The sequence below is a fragment of the Protopterus annectens genome, chromosome 15.part0 (genome assembly GCF_019279795.1).
Source record: "Protopterus annectens isolate FY-2018-M chromosome 15.part0, PAN1.0, whole genome shotgun sequence".
Lineage (NCBI taxonomy): Eukaryota > Metazoa > Chordata > Ceratodontiformes > Protopteridae > Protopterus > Protopterus annectens.
In genome coordinates this window covers 681,522,898-681,544,395 of record NC_056749.1, presented here as the reverse complement: position 1 = coordinate 681,544,395, position 21,498 = coordinate 681,522,898, and the positions used below count along the sequence as shown (strand labels likewise).

The 21,498-nt window shown below is 37.0% G+C and overlaps 1 protein-coding gene across 5 annotated transcripts in view; it reads right to left on the bottom strand.

The window, feature by feature from the left end:
- Nucleotides 1–21,498, bottom strand: part of FGF13 (fibroblast growth factor 13) — a 2,301,951-nt gene that overhangs the window by 805,494 nt on the left and 1,474,959 nt on the right. The window contains exon 1 of one of the 5 annotated variants that reach the window (XM_044057544.1): nt 4,326–4,397. The exons of the other annotated variants lie outside the window; for them this stretch is intronic. Within the exon in view, the coding sequence (XP_043913479.1) occupies nt 4,326–4,356 (31 nt within the window). The 5' untranslated portion in view covers nt 4,357–4,397. Of the gene's footprint in view, nt 1–4,325; nt 4,398–21,498 lie in introns of those variants that run through there. 5 annotated transcript variants of the gene reach the window in all.

The following is a 21,498-nucleotide window of genomic DNA, read 5'->3' as shown; positions in this document are numbered from 1 at the left end:
TTCCGGTTGTACCTCTGTCACCTTCTTCTTCCCTAATGGCTGACCCTTGGGGGGGGGGGGGTTCTTCCACTGTATCTTTAGCGAGACGCTTAAGATACTGATTCTTAAAATACAAGGAAAGGGAAGAAAGTCTACTGCAAGGGGTTTTTGGGACAAACGGCTGACAAATTGAGCAAGACATATGGTCATGAGAAGCTCCTATGCAAAAAAGATACTTATCATGACAGTCCTTACAGGTAATCTGTCTCCCACAATGGCATTTACCCTTCCTGGATGACATTAACTCAAGGAGCACAAAAAAAGCAAAAAAAAAAAACCCAATTCGGCACTTCTGCAACTACTAGAAGTCAGCAAACAGGATTAGGTAGTCACTGGAGAATGAAAATGTGTTCAACTGGCGGAAAATGGATGCAGATAAACAGACCGATGGTGAAAAGATACGTTTGGAATGGCAGCAAAGAAGATCTGATTATGCTAGACCTGAATGTCACCTTTATGCCCTACACTACGCAAGGAGCATTTGGGGGACATTCTGCATTCCTTAAAGCAACAGTAGTCTTTGGTAGACCGGTCGGATGTCCGGCTTCCACAGCAGGGAATCCCATATGTTAAGAATACTGCAGAAGTGAATGCAAGTACATCAAATGATAGGATGCAGTGGTACATAGTTCAAATGAAATATAGTGATATTCAGTACCAGTTATTCCTATGACTATTGTTGGTACAACAAGTACTTTTTACTGAAAAAGAATTTCAGCACCGTGAAACAGATTCATTTTTAATTTCTTAAATAATGGATGCAAGGCATTCCAGTTTTACATTTCTTAAAAAAAAATAAATGAATACTATAGCTGGTATTTTGAATCATGTAAGTTACACATGTGTTCATAAAAAGAGCTTATAGGGGACTGGCAGTTGGTGTAGAGGGTTCAGGCTGTGAGATGTAGCTCCTGTGGTACAGTGTTTGATTTCCTCAGTGACCTTAAGCAGACAATGCTGAGGTGCAACTGGGGAATTTGGGCTTGGCTCTTCAATGGTTCCTTGGATTGCAAGTTTAGTAACTACCTGTGTTTGATCAAGTAATATCATCATCTTCTTTCATAACTAGGAAAAAACTTTAGCCAGCTCCTATTTGTAGATTATTTTTGCCCTGATTATGTATCAGATGGCCAGAGTTTGATGAGGAGGCTTGATGCTGGCAGAACCAACTGGGAAGGGAATACAGATAGGATTTTAGTCTGTTGCCAGTTTGCACATCCAGGTCTATGTTTAGCCATCGAACAGAGAAATTGCTGAACGGCATTACATCGTAAATTCCGTTCACCTAAACCCCCTCATGTGGAGGGCTGCACCACTCACAACTCCTGCTAATTATATATACCGACTCCAAGATCAGACTACAGTGGGGAAGGGGCAAATTTTCTTATCCCTACTGTAATGCAATCTTCTTGAACAGCTCGATGAACAGCATGCTCAACGACATATGCCATTAGATATTTTTCCATTCAATGGACAGCCATACACCCGCACACCCAGGGCAAGGATGTTGGTGGAGCATCTGCTCAGTAGTGCCCTTCTAGATATTGCTGCAGAAATGCAATCTCTGCAATAAGGATGTAGGGAGACAAGCCTGTGGAGGAGTGTATGCATGCTATATGGGAAGGTAGATGTGTGGAAGCATACACCTGCAATGATCCAGAGTAGCAGGAGTTGCACTGTGTTTTCCAACCAAAGCAAAGATATGTGGCTTATAGAGAAAACTCTGCATTTTGCCCCAGGCAACATTAACTTGATTAGCAGCCAAGGACCTGTGATAACAGACATGCAGAAATGGGAGACGAGCGAGAAGTGTCAGCCCACCCACCCACCTCAGGGTTAGGTCTGTAGTTGCACTGTCAAGAGGTCAACGAAGACTACACTTGCCTAACTGGCTTAATGCACCACAAAAACAAGGAGTACAAGTGTGGAAGGATGGATTCACACTATGGTACTAGCATTACCATAAATCATCACCACAACCAGGGGTCGCTAGTAGCATAAACAAAAATGCCCAAACCACACAAGTGATGGCATAATTCTCAGAATTTAGCTCTAACTACCAAGGAAAATTAAAAGACTGATGAGCTTCTGACCATCGAGTGAATTAATAGGCCTCATAGTGAGGAAGCCTGACAGTCATGTGGGACAAGGTGACAAAAACAGCACTCTTACAAAACTGTCTGTTATACCTGATAGATGACACCCACAGTCCTTGGGTTTCACCTGTTTGTAAGCGCATCCTATGGTGTCTAGGATCAGGACAATGAATAGACTGAGAAAAGATCAAGGCCAAAAATGTTACATTAAAGAATTAGTAAGAAACTCTCACGTACGCAGCTTTATTGACTGTACATTATATATTTGTTCTCCAAATGGACATATGTATTTCAGCATGAATCCTTCCTATTCATCCACTGCTGTTCCACGTTTAAGAGCTGCACACACACAAAACCTCCTCATCCGTTAACTTTTTAATCACTTTTCCAGTGACAACAAATAGAATCACTTTCCCCAGTTTTTGCAATGAAAAACATAACCTGTAACCTCTCCTTAAAATGTTTGATGTGCTTATGCTGGGAAAGTAGAGATGTAAATATGTCACGACCAACTGAATACATGGAATAAATGTGTTGATTTGAAATTATCCATTTACTCACAGCTCTGATATGAAAAGGGTGCAAAAAATATTTGCAAAAGTGATAATTTCCTACTTCACATTCTGTGATGTAGTAGCGATGGAGAAAAATACAGCTTATATCAAATACAGGGTTGTGTGCAAGTTTTTATATATGTCTCTGTCTGTGTTTATACAGCAGCATTTAAAATGGAAAATATTGTACACAAACGTGGTCAGTGACTCTGATCTCCATAGATGCGATGTCAAATAGAGTTAAATCTTTTCCTTCCACACATAAGGAGCTCAAAATTTCAGACCACAGACACATGCATCAGAATTTGTATATTCCAGGCTCATAAACACACTGTTGATTGCTTTCAATTGTTTGTAATTGTTTTTAAATTTGTTTTTCATCTATGTATACAAACATATTTACACACACACACACACACACATGTATCATTAGCCATACAATTAAGCAATAAGTAAAGAACAGTAACATAAATCAAATAATATGGATGTAACTGATGTCATAATTCTATTTCAGTTTACAATACCATTCTCTCCACAGCTAAAATTTAAACCAGAACAACAATGTTTGTGAATTTCCACATCGGTTTACAATGGAAGAATGCACTCATCTTGTTATCAAGCATCTTCTAAAGCATATAACTAATAAAGTTGTCTCATATGAAACAAATACACCCCCACATTTTTGAGATCTTTAAAATGTTCAAAAAAGAAAATCAGAAGTATGTGTTTGTTGTGTGTGTATATGTGTGTGTGTGTGTATATATATATATATATATATATATATATATATGTGTGTGTGTGTGTGTGTGTATATACACGTGAGTGTGTGTGTACACACGAGTGCATCTATACATTTATATATAATGATTTAATGTGTCTGTATGTATATGTATATTATAAATACATAAATATACATGTGTGTATGCCATTGTGTGCATCCTGTGCACACATACACGCAGTAAAAATACATGCAATACAATATATTAATGATTAATCAGTTCATTTTTACCTTGTAATGTGTTGTTTCCTAGACACTGAAGAGACTTAGTACTGGGCGTTGGTTCTCCTTGAAATCTAGTTGTGGGACTCAGAATCTGGTGGTTGTTTGTGCTCATTTTCAAGCCATTAGATTCAGACACATTTATATGTAACCATTCCACTATTAATTAAGTTGAAAATAGTAGCAATTTCACTACTTTTACTTAAAAAAAACTAAGTATGTGTTCAATTTGCAGAAATATAATCTGCTTTGTTTTTTTTTTAGATAAACAAAATGCATCTTGTTTACTTTTAATTTATACTGAAGTCACCTACTATAAACCCATTAAAAAAAGCAATGGTTCACCATATACAGTAAGCATTTCTTTATCTGCCCAGCTTTGGAGACCTAGAAGTCAGAAAAAGCAGTTAAAAGCTTACATTTTCTAATATATCCTCAATTCGATGAACTACACAAAACATAGCAGTATTTTGTGTTTCTCTGGCATTCATCAGCAGGTCAGACACAACAGCCACCTTCATACTAAACAACGTATTGGCAAATGATCAGTTCTAAATTATTAACAAATCTTAGGAGCTATTACTTTCAGATAAATCATTCTCAGAAATGCGTACGGATAAATAAAGGTCTACATACCTGAGTAGGACCTTTTTAAACCTAAAGCCATGTTTGTGTAAGATGTATCCAGATCAGAAGCCTGGCATCTGCCTTTGTAGCAGATGCAGAAAGAACAGCCCAGATAAAGTTGAGAGCAAATTTAAAGTATTCTCTAAGGTACAGGCTACAACCATCAAGCCCATATAATCGGTAGTAAGCGATCATTAATGCGTATTTACTGACAGACCATTATGACTTTCAGCAGTCATTAATGATTCATTATGTATAGCAGTGTTGAACTGGCAACAGCTAAGAGTCTAGTTGACTTTGAAAGCATTCTCTCTCTGTGTTTACTTAGAAGAAACTGGAATTATTGGCAAATGTAAAACAATATTTTCTGTCCTCTAGAATTACCAAATCTGCCTGTAGAAAGCACACCCATTACATTAAGTAATCTGCGTCAGTCTGACACTGATTTGAAGACACATCCTCCTGCGATCTGTAGTTTCATATTTTCTGTGGCGTAAGACTATTATTCACTTACTTCAACATTTTGAATTATTTATTATCAGTAAATGCTACTACAGTCAGGAAGCTTTCTCAAACTTATTAGGTGGTGAGGACGGCTACAAGGAAATGAGAGACAGCTGTATTTCTGAAGTAAAACATAATAAGTTGTTAATGTATGAAGATGTAGGTCCTTCTTGGTACAAAATCATTTTCAGCACTTTACCCGTTCATTGACTATATCAACATCCTGATTCACAATTAGGACTCAGAAAGAGCAAAATGGTTTTGATAACCACAGAAGTGTAATAATGCATATGTGTATTTCACTAGAGACACAGAATGCTTTAAAGTGATACATGATGGAGATCTAATGTACTTACAGTGTCTCCTATATACATAAGCATAAAACATTTCTTACAGATGAACTACTAGTGAAATTACAGAGTGTACAGTTGATGTTAATTTGAAGATCAACATTCATAAAGTGTGTTAATGAAAATAAAATGAACTACACGTAACACTCAACAACACCCTTAGCCGTTTTAATTGGTGGGGTTGTGGAAGGGCTTGTTGTATACTTGTACATGGCAGGTGTTTTCAGTGACAGAATGAGTGAGTTTAGGTGAAACCACTCCAGGTGTGAGGGTTGTGATTATTAAGTTAACTGCTTTCCTTTTTGTGTAATTTTTTTTCATCTTGATCTATTTACTGGTAAACGAATTTTGATATTTTAAATAACCATAAGCATCAAATATATACTCGTGCAGTAAAAGCTAGTGGAGGCATTCCTTCTGCTAAGTAAAACATTTTCCTGGAGTAACTGCAAACAAATATTTTTGCTTATACCTAAAGTCTGCCATGAGCAAGACTACAGCCAGTCGCAGGCACTTTCTTCCAGTGCTTCTGTCCTCCTAGCAGTAGATACAGCACTGAGCTGCACAGAAAACTCTGAACGAATGCAGTTAAATTCCATAAGGTGTATTCCTCATTTCTAATTGGAAAATCATTTTTCATACTGTAATTAAACCTGATTAGCTCCCTTTGAAAGCTAGTAGTATATGCAATACATTTTTCAAATACTGTTCCTGCTTTGGCACCTTACTAGAAATTGGTAATATCTGCCAGAATTTCAAGTGCATCTGTTTTTTTTTAATTTAATCTTATTTTTATTTTACTGAGTGCCACCATCACTGTTTTTAGTTTTGCTTCATCAGACTGCATGCATTTCAAAGTCACTATCCATGACATGTTATGGCCGGTGACTTTGGCTTTGATTAGCCAGAAGGGCAAGAAATGATTGCAGTGAGGAATGATTATGAAAACCATTCGGTCAAAAGTAACCAAATGAATGATGATTTTAGCAAACTTTTTTTTTTTTTTTTTACATCTTTGCTTAAGATTTGGTGACTTTATAAACATGTGTTAAATCCCTTAATGGGGGGATCTGCTATGAATACAATTTCATCAAAGGCCAGTTTGGTTAGTTGGTGTCAAATTAATGTAATTAGACTAATCAAGCTTTTCTGAATCATTTGATATGTAGTCAGAAGTATGTGTATCATATCCTATTGAACCTCATTCCAAATTTGGCACGCTAACAACGTATCACCTTATCCTGATGTGCCTCCTTCCCACAGCTGACACAGTTACAAATGTGTCATTTTTTACTGATGTACCTTTTTTCATATCTAGCATAGTTACAATGTATCACCTTAAGCTGGTGTGTACATTTGGCACAGTTGCAATGTATCATCCTAAGCTGCTGTGTCTTATTCTCACATATAGCACAGTTACAATGTATCATCTTATCCTGCTATGTTTGCTTCCAGGTGTGGCATAGTTATAATGTAGCACCTTATCACAATGTGTTTCCTGCCACATATATCATATTACCCTGATGTAGCTCATTCCACTTCTGACTCGGTTACAATACATTGTATCCTGATCTGCCACCTTCCATGTCTGACAAAGTTACACTTTTATAATATGTATATCATTACTAACGACTGCTCTGTTTATGTTGGTGTAGCCAACAATATTGTGGAAATGCCAATTAAATTGTAAATGGCTGTGTATCTAAAGTAGATTTCTGTGCAAAACTGAATTCCTTCAATAGGAAATCCCATTAAATGTTCACTGATTTTGAGAACCGTATCATTATGCAGAGCGACTATGTTTTTTTTTCCATTTTATAACAATATTTTTGCAGCTCCAGTTTAAAAACATATTACACTCATCTTAAAATAAGGGACAAGCAGCTGATATGTGCTTTAGCTTTTCATATTTCATTGCTTCAGCATTTGTTTTAGAAAAGCAGGTAGGTGGCACCCTGCTGGGAAATACAGCTAATGAAACAGTAATATTTTATACACGCACACACACACACACACACACACACACACACACACATATATATATATATATATATATATATATATATACACACACACACACACACACACACATATATATATGTATATATTTATATATATATATATATATATATATATATATATATATATATATATATATATATATATATATATATATATATATATATATATTTACATATAGCAAAAAGGGGTTGTGGATGGATGGAAAGATGGATGGATATGGATATATTATGAGGTATAATCTTATGACACTTACAAAAAGTCAGAAAACAAACTTTATATTTTTGTTTAAGAAGGCTGGTCTCCTGTACTACTGCCGTACTTTTCTATCCTTGTCAAAAGTCTCTCCACTTTCTATTTTGTGACATTGTTGATTTAAGCAGGGAAAGCTGAGCAGTCAAATGACTTTACCTCCCACATACAACCAATTTAAGGTGAATTCATACAGGCAATGCTAGTACCCAAATGGATTGTTCAGAGCAGATGACTTTTGTCACCAGCAGTCTCTACCAATGAATTGCTATAATTTCTATTATCTAACTTTTTGTGCATGTGTTTGTGTGTGTGCATGCATGTGCATACATATGTGTGCATGTGTATGTGTGTCAGTGGATCTACTTCTATTTCCCAAACTCCTACTTAATCGACCTACAAAATGATGAAACAATGTTGCCAAAAATTTAGTTTAATGTACACCCAGATCACCGTAATTTAACTCCGTGAAGCTAACCTCTTGGCCACCATGGAGAACTTTGACATTTTCTCCACTATAGTGCAGTCTTGGAGCTGGTATTTTAGTTGGAGGGTGTGTGGGCACAGTGGGATTAAATTACAGTGATCTGAGTGTTCGTTAAAGTAAATTTTCAGCAATGTCATCTCATTGTTTTGTTCTTTGACTAAGTGGAATTTTGGTAAATAGAAGCAGATTCATGTGTTTGTGTGTGTGTGTGTGTGTGTGTGTGTGTGTGTGTGTGTGTGTGTGTGTGTGTGTGTGTGTGTGTGTGTGTGGGTCAATGTCAAAGAACAAGGATTAGAAACAAGGAAGCCAAAATGCTAACATAAGCATATCTAAAGAATGAACATTTGGACACATGGTAAGTGAGCCAGTCTTTCTTGTACTTTATGTAAATTACTGCTTTCAAGAAAAATCTTACTACAGCCAGTCAGTATAGTGATCTAGATTATATTAGAACACATATTTTGCAGTGTAGCACAAAATGTCAAGTTTATAAACTACAAATAAACTTCAAACTATAATCTTAAGTTTCATTCCTACCATCTCTGCTTGGGATAATTGTAGCTTTTAACAATACACTTAATAAGACAAATGTTCTAGGCTTAGCATTGAACACAGTAGAAATTACCTGGTAAATGAACGAATGAAAAAGGAAAGTAACGTGCTGATTCTTTGCCATCTGAGAACTTGGTACAGAGATATTAGAAACTCAACACGAGAAATCTAAATTTTTAGGGGTGCAGAGACAGCAGCCTTTTTAATTTCTCCATGTCTTTTGGGCTTCTAATACCATAATGGGAATGGACCCCATTCCTAAGTCAAAGTATGATTCAACTTCATGAAATTAGTATTGTTTCAATCTTTGATGTTAGCCAGAAGTGCTCTTGGCAGCACCCATAATGTGCCCAGTAATGTCTCCTTCTGCATTTCATATGGAGTTACATGTATTGGTAAAATATCCAAGTATGACTGTAAATTCTTTTTTATAAGACCCATTGCTCCTACTACTATTGGAACTGTCTTGGGCATCCTTCTTCTGCATTGCTCTCATTTCTGCCTGCAAATCCTGATATTTTATGACTTTGTGTCTCTCTGTACATAAGACACTGTTAGTTCAATGATCAATGCTACTTTTGTCTTCTTTTCATGGACCACTATATCCGTTTTCTTGCATCTATTTTTTGAACTGTTGGGAATGAGTGATCCCATGTGATATAAACTTCATAATTTTCGATGACGCTTTGTGGCTCACGTTTCCAGTGATTTTCACCTACTTTAATATTATAGTGTTTGATCAATCCCCAATGAAATAGTCTTGCCACATTATTACTCCTTTCTGTATACAGTCCTTCTGCCATTAATATATCACAACCAGCAACAAGATGTGTGACTGCTTCCAATTCTGTTTTACAAAACTTACATTGGTCTATTTCTCCCACATGTTCAATAGACTTCGTAAACCAATGTGCAAGCAGTCCACTATTTTGAGCCTCCAATATTAACCTTTCATCTTTTGCTTTAAGTTCACCTCTCCTTAACCATTCCTGCATTTGATCTTGATCAACATGAGGTTGTTCTAACAGTTTTGTATACTTGCAACTATATTTATGCATTTTCCACATTTTTTGCCTTCTCACTTGATCCTTCATCATATAGTCTTTATTTATTTATTTTTTGGCATATTCAGTTACTGTCTGTTTTTTTTTTTTTTTTTTCTGGTTTGATTTCCTTTCACTTTTGATACCAATATACTTCTGCTGAACTAAGCAGGGAAGTCATCTTAGACATATTCTCCTCATGTTTTAAAATTTTCACTATGTTTGGGTCTTGTGAGGTCAGCAGATATGTAAGCAGTCTGACAATTGCAGAGCTATACATGTCATCAATTTTGAGGAGGCCCATACCTCTTTCAGAACAGGGAATATAAAGGCTTAGTATACACTGATTTTTATAAATCATTTGGTAAACATGACGCATGCTTCTTGTTTTCCCATCCAGCCGGTTCAACACACTTTGAGCCAATCAGTCATTACAAAACTGTAAGTTAGGACAGGAAGAGCAACTTGGTTTGTAGGTAGGACTTTGTTTCTAGATGGCAGTGCTGTTTTCAGTATTGAATTTAGTCTTCTATAATATTCCTAAGATTTATTTACCTTTATTCATGTTTTTTTATTGATCTTTCATCAATTCCCAAATATTTACAGACTCTGTCTTTGTCAGGTTCTCTAATATCACATTCCTGTCCCAAGCTGATGTTTTCTTGGTACTGCAGCTTTCTGCTTTAAAGGTTGCTGTTAAACATTTATAAGAACTAAATGACATTCTTACATCTGAAAAAAGTTTTGACCACTTGCAGTTGTGCTTTCAGTTCCTCATCAGATGAACTATACAGTTTTAAATCATCCACAAAAAGAAGACAAAAAGTCTTTATATTTTTTTGTTTTCTGGGAGCCAAAATGTAGCCAAGACCTAATCTGTTAAGTAAACAGCTTAATGGGTTAAGGACAAGGCAAAAGATCAATGATGACAGATTCACCCTGGTATATCCCTCTTTGAATTTTTATCCTTGGAATAGTAAGTTGTCCTTTATCATAGCTTAACTGCAAAGTGGTTTGCCACTGTTTCGTGGTTGCTGTAATGTACTTGGTAAGTGTAGGGTGTATGTTATACATTTTTAAGCACTCTTTTATCCATGAATATGGGATACTGTCAGATGCTTTTTTGTAGTCTACCCATGTCATACTTATATTCTTCTCCTTTTTACCATTCTCCATTATGATTTTATTTAACAACAAATGGTCCTTTGTTCCATAACACTTTCTTTTGTTACCTTTTTAGTCTATTGCCTTGATTGAGTTTTCTTCTAAATGACTATAAACTCTGTCAGCATCAGTTCCAGTGTATAGTTTAGATGTTAGAGGGCAAGCTATTGGTTTATATTTTAGGACAGCTTGCAGGTTCACTCTTTAGGAGGATTGTTTTTCCTGTTCTTATCCAGGTTGGTGCAGCTTGGGGTGGGGATATAAATAGTTCTTACTCATGGCTAAATCTTCATGTAAAGATGTTAATGCTTTTAGCCAGAAGTTGGGTAATATATCTGAGCCTAGGGTTTTCCAATTAGGAGTTTTTCTTAACTTTGTTTTAATCTCTCTGGCTGTTACTTCATCCCATTTCATATCCTGCATGTTTGAACGTCTTATTCTTTATTTTACTTCTTCTATCCATTTAGCATCTTTGTTATGTTCCACAGGATCTTCACTGATACTTCTCCAAAATGTATCTCTTCTTTTCTTGGTGGTGTTTCGATTTCTTTTGCCTTGTTTCCCAGTTCTCCATAAAACTTTTTTTTAGGTCATCAATAAATTGCTTATTTTGTACTTTTCCTTTTCTGCCTGTGTTGATATTTTTAGTTTATGTGTGATATAGCTTGATAGATCCTGATCTGTTCTAATACTGCACATTGCTTTTATCTAATGTCTATCTTTCTGAATATTTTTTTATCTGTTCCCCCTTCTATAATCTTCTAACAGTGACACTTCATATCTTAACTGCTTTATAGTTTTCTCTATTCAATACTTCCATGATGGCATTTGATTTCTCCCCTTCCTTTCCCTTACTGTTCTGTGTTTTTGTGGTATGACTTTATCAATTATTAATTTAGCTGCACGGTAATATATCCTGTTTACTTCTGTTATATTGCATGACTGTCTATGGACAGTCCTAATTTATGTATTCAGTTGTTTTTTCAAACTTCTCACTTTTTGGGTTTTATTGACCTTCTGTAGTCTATTTCTTTCACTGATCTTAATATATCTTTCCACATCTATTAAATCAAGCAACTCTGCTCTTAGATCATTTTCTTCTAAACTGAGAGCACATTCTTCATTCTGCATTTACTGTGAGCATTCTATAGAAAGTTCCAGAGCATCTTCCTGTGCCACATTCTCTTCAGTTTTATCCTGTATCACCTGTTGCTCTATCATATTGGAATCACTGGCCATCACTCCACAACACTGAATGTATCAGAGTTACCACAGTCTCCTGTTCCTTCCCTTGCTGTACAATTCTAGCTGAATATTAGTACTGGTTTCCTATGAAAGACTCCAATGTATCTTTATTTGGTAACTGATCAGATGTTTTCCGCTTCGCTGTTTTTTCCTTAATTTGGGGATCCACTGCTCTATCCTGCTGTGATATCAGAGTTAGATTTTCTATACGAAATCCTTCACTTTGCACATAACCTCAGTTTCAGTTTCTTTAATTTCTCCATTACTGGTCCTCTTTTCAACTTTTCCTCCTTGTTTTATTTTTCTGTATTGTAAAATGTTTCATATCGAGATGCCTTTGTATTTTTCTTCAAATATCTTTGGTGCTGTTCTTTTTGAACTGATTAGTTTTAATTCGTCCTTTGTATAAATATTGCACCATTTTAAATCTCTCTTTCTTTCCCATGTCCATATTCCTTCTTCAGATGTCTCCTGCTCCTCTTGTTTCTCCTTACTTGGGGGACTCATTGTTCCATCATACTGTGACATAAGCTGTGTTGGACGTTCTACGCTAAATCCTTCACTTCACAGGTATTCCATAGCTTCAGCTTCCATTGTTTTTAACTTCTGCTTTAATAATCTTGTGTTCTACGTTCCCTCTTTGTGATCTTATATTTTGTTTCGCGAAATTTTCCATATCTTGATGCCTTTGCCTGCATAGCTCTTCAAATATCTTTGGGGTTGCTTTTTTTGTATTGATTAATATGGCATTCTCCATTGCATAAATATTTCACCATATCAGAACCCTCTTTCTTTCTCATGTCCATATTTCTTTTTTATACCTTTCAAAAGTCTCTAGATTTTATTTTTATTTTTGCACTTCCTCAGTCACTTCTTTTTCCAAACGACCTAAGGTTTCTTGGTCTACAGAATGTTTTACATAAATCTGTTATTAATGACCACACATTTTTATTTGAAGCTTCTGACAGGTTTTTTTGTGCAGTTATTTTTCTTTCCTCTAATTTCTCTCTTAATCTTTTCATACATCTTGTGTCTGGAAATTCTGGGCTTCTTGCATAATAGTAACAATACACAATTTCTTTTCTATCCTCAATAGTCCACTCTATTGTCTTTATGGCTCTTTTGTGGGCTATCATTTTTTGTGATTTTTGTGGACTACTACTTCCTTTTACAATGGGGGGGGGCATCCTCCCTCTGGGCCTGGCCTGGCCCCCATTGTTGGAATGTTTCCATCTCTTGTGGAATCTACACTGTCATTTTTTACAATCCTGGCACCAGTGTGCCTACCAGGATTGGGCACTTTTTTATCCTGGGTTTTGTGCACCCAGCTATCTTTTTTTATTTTTTAACATACTTCTGTCCATGATATATGCTATATAAAATACAGTCTATATATCAGTGCTGTCTTGTTGAAATTTTGTGTAAAACAGAGCCCATCTTGTGAAGGTACTAACCAAGACTTGACGATAAATTCAGTTCCAGCAATACTAATCTCCTATGCTTGCTGATTTATCATCTCTCAATTCCGACCCTTCGGTGCAGCTTTTCCCATATACATACAGAGCATGCACAGAAGATCAGCTGAGTGCCTCAGACTACCAGAAGCCAGTGGAAGAACAGTAAAGACTTTTTATACAATGACATAATTTAGAAAAGGTAAGATTTTTTTTCTTAAATTATGTCATTGTATAATAGGAATAATCCACTCCTGTGTGTGAATAATGCATTTGGCTTTTGCTCTGATGTAATCATTTCTTTGTCTGTTCCTGCAATATGCACAGTACCACCCATCTCATGCACTTCATCTTCAACACTTCTAGCTTCCTCAACTGCTCTGCTTTCACTACCCAGGTTTACGTAGGGTTCCTATCACACAGTCGAACTTGTACAAGTTCGAACCCTATATGGTCGAGACCATAAGTTCAAACTTGTACAAGTTCGAGCATTTAAATGGAAATCTCCATAAGGGGAGATTTCCATTCATTTCAACTGGTGCGATCTCAAAGTAGGTATATTTAAGTAGCGGGGGGTGTGGGGGGATGCAGGTGGGCTTGCCCCCCTGCTTGCAACAGTTTATTTTGTTTTTACTTCTTTTTTTTTCTCACTAGTCGAAGTTTTGTAACTTCAAATGGAATGGTTCGAACATTCCGTGTTCGAAGTTATAAAACTTCGACTGTGTGATATAAACCCATTTACGTACCATATAGTAGAACTGGTCACACCACTGTTTTGTACACCTTGTTTTCATCTCCTTTGGCATTCTTCTGTCACATGGTACCCCTGACACACTGTGCTTGTTGACTGCAGCCTCTCTTATTCTAGCTCTGGCCTCCTCGTTGAGACATTCATTCTCCTTAAACACTTCTCCCAGATACTTAGAGCTATTAACCTCTTCCACAATTTGCACTTTTATCTCAGTTTTCACTTTCTTATGGTTTCCCTTTCCTGTCATGATAACTGTCTTGAGTGTACTCAGTTTCATCCTATCTGCATTCAGTTTTGCATTCCATTCTCCTATATTCTGATGAAGTTTCTGTTCAATGTCTGCTTGTAATGTCACGTCATCTGCATACAGCAACTGTTTTAATCTGGCCCCTCTGACCTGTTTACTAGTGTAGTCCATCATCAGTCAGAACAGTAGTAGACACAGAGCTGATCCCTGATGCACTCCCATTCCCACTGGAAGCCCATCTGTGACTTCTAACACTGCTTGTACTCAAGTCATGGATCCTTGTTCACAGCCTGAATTAATTCTACCAATGTTTCTGGGATTTTGAACTATCACAGGATTGCCTGAATCAGCTTTCTTGGGATCTGGTCATACGCTTTTTCCAAGTTGATGAATGCCCAGTTGGACCCTTTCTTCATCTCCAGGTTCTTCTCCACTATCTGACACACTCCAAACATCCAGTCAGTTGTGCTGCATCCTTATTTAAATCTGAACTGCTCATTTCCCATCTTACATTATACTGCTCTGTATTTTTGTTTGGCAATCACCCCCTCTAGCACTTTCATGCAGTATGACTGGAGTTTGATACCTTTGTACTGCCCATGGTTGTGAAAGTCCCCTTTGTTCTTCTTCACTGGCACTAGAATGTTTATTCTGCAGTCACTGAGATATGTTTTTTTCACTATAATGCTATGAATACCATCTGGGAGCAGTTTCTCCCCAGAATCCAACAACTTGGTCATATCTGTTGTGACTTCATCTGAGCCTATTGCTTTTCGTGACTACATTTACCTTAGTTCTGTTTTTTTATTTAATTTATGGTGGGTTCTTCCTATTTCATCATAGGATGTTTATCAGGCAGTACAGCTTCTGTGGGACTTTATTCAGCTGCTTCTAAAAGTACTCTGATGTCCTATGGACTGGTGAGCAGATTGTTGCTGGCATCCCTTATGAATAGTGTCGGATGACAATCAGCTTTATCTTTCTGTCTTTTCCTTACAGCCTGATAGAGTTTCTTTGTGCCATCTTCCAACTCACTTTCCAGAAGCTGGTAAAGTGTGTCTGATGCCTTGTTCTTTGTTGCTCTTAGTGTCTTTGTTAGTCAAACAGTATTCCTTCTTAGCCTGGTCTGTCTTTTCTTTCTCCCACTTTTTTCCTGCACTCAATTTTTCTTCTTCTTCTTGCTTTTGATGACTTCCTGGACGTTTGCATTCTACCACCATCTTTCCGTATGTACTTTATTTTCATATCTGGCTTGGTCACTTATCTGCTTTATAGTCTTCGGTATGCTGCCATTCTTCTTTGACTCCAACTATTTCCTCTTCCTGAGGTGTTAGAGCCTGAGTATTTCCTTGAACTCTTATGCTTTTACTCCAGTTGACTTCCAGGTCTTCGGCCTAGTTTTTCTTGACCATAAAGCCTTCTCTGTTCACTGCTCGCAGCTCATTATGCCCACTAGTGGTACATACTACAGGCTGACTGTTTCACCGAGGATAACATTGTAATCTCTGTTTGTACCCCAATGCCATTTCCTTACTAGGAGGAAATATACCTGAGTTACATGTTGGCTCCTCTTGTATATGACCTTCTGCCTATCTTGATAAACCATGTGTTGGCCACCATAAAGCCCTCTGCCAGATAGGAGACTAGACAGACTCCCCTTTATTCCTGTCCCTCTCCCCATATGCACCTAGGCAGTCCATATCAGGGCAGGCAGAACAGGATATGCAAACAGTCTGGTCCCTGTTTATCAGCACCAGCACATTTTGCCTTGATTTATCTAGTAGGTCCTGCAACTGTTGCCTGAATGCGCTGCTTTTCTTAACATCACAACCTTGGAGTGGGGCATATTATGACTACTGCCCTCTCTTGCACTGGAGACTGATTACCATGAGTCTATCACTAATTCTGATAACATCTCTTGCGGTCTTCAGAAGACTGTCAGTCCCACAGCACTTCCAGGCTGTCCTCCATTGAGTACTGTCCAAGCCAAGAGGCTCTGCTGCATTGCCTATCCACAATGTGTTCTGGATACCCATGATGTCCAGCCTCCTCCTTACCATCATCTCATCCACTTTCAAGTGAGTGAACCTGTATTCAGTGTAACGATTTTTAATTTGTTTGTTTTTTTCATCCACTTTGTATTTTTTTTTTTTTTTATGTCCAGCTTTCACTCAACAGAATTATCCCAGGTAACCCTAGCTGAGCAACTGGACCTTGGATGGATAGTGTCTTATTGATCTTGGATGAGGTAGGTTTCATGGTGAGCACACACTAGCAAACAGAGGCATATAGACCCCTGCAAGAGTTAGTATGCTTCCCTTATGTAGGTCAGATCTTCAATTTGCTTACCAACAACAAATACCCATACACATTTTGGTGACATTTGTCAAAGTGTTTAAAATCACCTTGAGCCACTGTTCAGTAGCTAGCCCTGACAAGGAGTACAGTCCATGATCCATGCTCTCCTGTCTGGAGGTTACTGTACACCACAGTTCGTCCGCACAATTAGTCTCCAAAACGGCATCATGTAGAGTATATGCTGCTCTCTGTGTCTCCATTCAATTTTGAATGCACTCTGTTGGCATGCCTTTCAAGTATGAGATGCTTTGGGGAGGAACCCCACATAGAAATTGGGATAACAGCAAATTCTACCCAGGCATTTTGCTGGGGTGAGGATCAAACTATGTACCTTGTGCTTGGAAGATGAAGACCTTAACCACTCCAGCAATGTCTATATAACTGTTTTATATATATATATATATATATATATATATATATATATATATATATATATGGTTCTACCTGACATAATCGACATGCCAGAAGACCGACAATGCAATCACCGAAACCACATAAGCGACAGTGCAAAAACACGAAACCCCACATGCCCGACGACGAAATAACCGACGGTACACAAACACGAAACCTCATACACTGCACACACCACAATCACAACAATCAACAAACAAAACACATTCCCTGTCCAAAAAACACACACACAACACAAGCACACCAAAATCCCTACAAACCCACACTAAACCTCACATACACAACTATCTACAACCCTAACCCAAACCCTAACCCTAAGGTCCGTCACTATCGCATACTCAGCTAACCCGCGCCCTAACCCTAACTCACTTAACCCACCCCTAACCCAAACACAATCACTACCGCACACTTACCTGACCCGCTCCCTAACGCAAACACAATCACTACCGCACACTTACCTGACCTGCTCCCTAACCCTAACTCACTTAACCCACCCCTATCCCCACACACCGTCAATATCCACACTTACCTTACTCGCACCCAAACGTCCGTCACTATCGCATACTTACACAGCCTTTTCCCATGTCGGCATCCTCGGAGTCGGTGTTTTCATCCGTCGCGTCGGTCTTCTGACTTGTCGATCTTCTGGGCCTCGCGATTCGCTTGCCGGTCTTCTGGCGTTTCGACTAACTCAGGTAGACCCATATATATATATATATATATATATATATATATATATATATATATATATATAAATATATACATATATATATATATATATATATACATACATATATATAGTTTTAATCAATATATATATATATATATATATATATATATATATATATACACACACACACACACACACACACACACACACACACACACACACGTGTGTGTGTGTGTGTGTGTGTGTGTGTGTGTGTGTGTGTGTGTGTGCATACATATATTTGTTTATATGTTTGTCTGCCTTTCAGCATTAGACAAGAAATGCAAGTCATATGGTACATCTATTTTGAAAGCAGAGTAAAGACAATGGAGGCAAACAAAAATAGGATAAAAGTAGGAATTAACCTACATTTATTTCATTAACTTTCAGAAAGTTATATCCCCTTACCATAAGCACAGTATGGAAATAAAACAAAATTAAGGAAGCAACCTGTATGACCACCACAGTATATGGGGCAGAAAGTGCATTCAGCTGCTTGGTAAAAAGTTTTAATAACCACTAAGCGCTTTCACCCAAAAATGTACACCAGCTTCATTAGACTACCTGCAAATGTCCCCAAACCATTTAAATAGAGTTGAAACATTCATTAATTAATCATTAAACAATTAAACTATTAAACAATCAGTTACTTACAGTTCACATTCCCACATTAATTATCTAAACAGTGTGTGCTAACTATATCTAAGAAATAAATAAATCAATATTTTATCAATATGTTATTACATTACATAACATTATAAATACAGCTTGTATAAAAACTGTATAACTTGTTTTAATAACTTATTTAAATAAATCTAAACCTTCCTAGCACTGATCTTTAAATTAGCAGCTACTGAATAAAATTAATTTAAACTGTGCTTGTTATTGGTGTCCAATCTTAACTGGCACATTTTCTCACTACATTTCAGAATACTCTCACTATCAACCCTCTCTCATTTTACAAAAACAATAATAAAAAATAACACTTCTTAAAACTATCACATTCAGTAGAATGCGTAAATAGAGCATTCACTATCCTTCTATTCTTAATGTCATTATCATGTTCTCTAATATGTTCCTTCAGTTTCCTTGTTGTCTTTCCTATATAAAATCCCTGGCATGAAATGCAAGAGGCCAGGCAGTCTGCCTTCTATTGCATAAATTGCAGAATGAAAAAGTTGGTATTGGTAGCTATTACCTTTCACAAAAATGACAAAACTTTTTGTAATGGTGCTGTTGAAATAAGTGCCTTCTTATCAATAGGCACTGTTGGATCTTTCCGACAGACAATGCCACTCAGCACAAGAATGCTGTTTACCAAATTACTTCATTTATAGAAATGTGTTGGATGTCACTCACTCTTGCATACCTGTTCACATAGCTTAATTGTATACGACCATTGTTTTTGGTTCCATCCCTAATGGACCTGTGCTGGAGAGGCTTGTTTCACTGGGTGTTCTGGACTAAAAAGTGATTATTCCAATGCATATATAGAGTGAGAGTTAGGAACTGCATCTCTGATACTATGGTTGTAAGAAAACCACTACCCCAAGTTTGGTCCTTGGACTATTTTGTTTACTATATTCATTGTTTGTTTCTCTCATGAAGATCATAAATGGATTAGGAAATTTGTTGATAGTAACATGGGGACACTAGTATCAAACATCCATCATTTTTAAAATCTTCAAAATTTTGCTTTTATTTGGTCATCTGCAATATAACATACCATTTAAGCAAAAAATAGAATTGTGTTACATATGGCAACTGATAATAAAACCGCAACCATACTCCTTTAATAAACTCTTCCCAAAGTTACCCTTCTAAATGTTTTGTGGTTCTGATTTAAACCTTGAAAATAATGTTAATGGTATTATTATAAGATATTTTTGAGTTACTAAAGACATCTTCTGTACCACTGCTTCAAGGAACAAGTTGGTTATGTTGCCTCTTTATAAGACTGTGGTTAAACCACACATTCCTTTTTTATATATCACTGATGACTTACAAAGACTGGAGAAAGTCCAGAAATACTTCAAAAAGAAGATCTGTAGTATCAGTGGGATTTGTTAGTGGAAAGCCTGCAGAAACCTCAGTTGTTTGCCATCAATTATAGAATTTTCAGTGGTGATATGATATTAATGTATAGATGTTTAAGGTGTATTCTGAATATCACTTTTACATGTGATATTAGTGTCACTAGAAATAAACATTATCTGGCTGAAGCTGAGCTTTTTAAGGGAAACATTATGAAAAGCAGCTGCAGTTACTCTCAAATTCCATGAGAGACCAGTAACCTGTCCTCCCTCTGTGGTCACTTAAATGTTGTAAACCTAAAACACTTATTATGGTAACCAGAGGAATCTCTGCTGCACGTGGTCTGTCTGCAGAACTAAAACAACTACACTGGAATTTCTACGAACAGTGCAGTGACCTTATAACAGTCCTTTCCAATTTCTACAACATTTTCTCTCTCCCCCATACAGGATAAAATATGCCCTATGAGAAAGATGTATGGCAGATAGTCCACTTGGCTTACTCCTGATGCCAAGCAACTCATAAAAAAAAACAGAGATAAAGCCAGGGCAGAATGGAAAAGGGAACTATCATATATACAAGCATTTTACATACACCAATATTTAAAAAAAGGAAACTAATGTGAAAATCAACTGTGCCAAAACTGAGTATGCCAGATAAGTGCAAACCATGTATGTTGGACAAACAAAACAGTTTTGGAAGGAAATAATACAACTCAGCACTTCAATGTTTTTCCCAAAAGCAGGTAGCTGTAGTACTCTTAGCAAGGATATGATTTCTTAACTAAGTCAGAATATCAGCAGTACCCCAATAGCTATCAATTCAACATTTTCTAACTCATCTTTTTTCAAACCACTGTTTTCACATAATTGTTGACTTCTCCAATTCTACTTTAAGGCAGTTACCAAAAATAAAAGGTGCAAAAACACCTTGAAAACAATTACACAGGCTGCAACTCCAAATCATATAGCCATATTCTCATTAAGTTCCTGGAACACATTTTCAATCTGAAGCGCAGCGCATAACAAAAATCCTCCCTTATAGCTTTAAACACGCCATGATTGCTTCCCTGCACACCAATCAACCTCTTCATGCAAGAAGTCTGGACAAAGCCATAAATAATGGGGGGACAGAGGCCCAAAAATAGGGACAATTTTTAACAGACCAAAAATATGAGGCAGAAATCTGGACATTCTACAAGAATCTGGAAAGTTGAGAGGTATGCTTCCCTGGCTAAATGTGCATCCTCACTCAGCAAATGACTTGCTCTTTTGCCAACTTCTGTCCAATAGCTAAAACACTTGACATAATAGTGTATTCTCAGATTCTCATTTCCCTACAGAAATATGGCATCCTCACAGACGTTCTTGCCCCACCGTTAGCACTCTAACAGCTACATATTTGGTGATGGAGCACATCTTTACAAATACAGAGGAAGATAAAATTACAGGAGTCATTTTTTAGGTATGGACTTTTGGAAATGTTGACCATGTTATCTTGATGCCTACATTCTCAGATAGCAGTGGTACAGTGGTTTGAGAACTATCTTGAAAACAGAACTCTCCAAGTTACTGTATCTTATAGTAGCTCTCAGACTGTGAG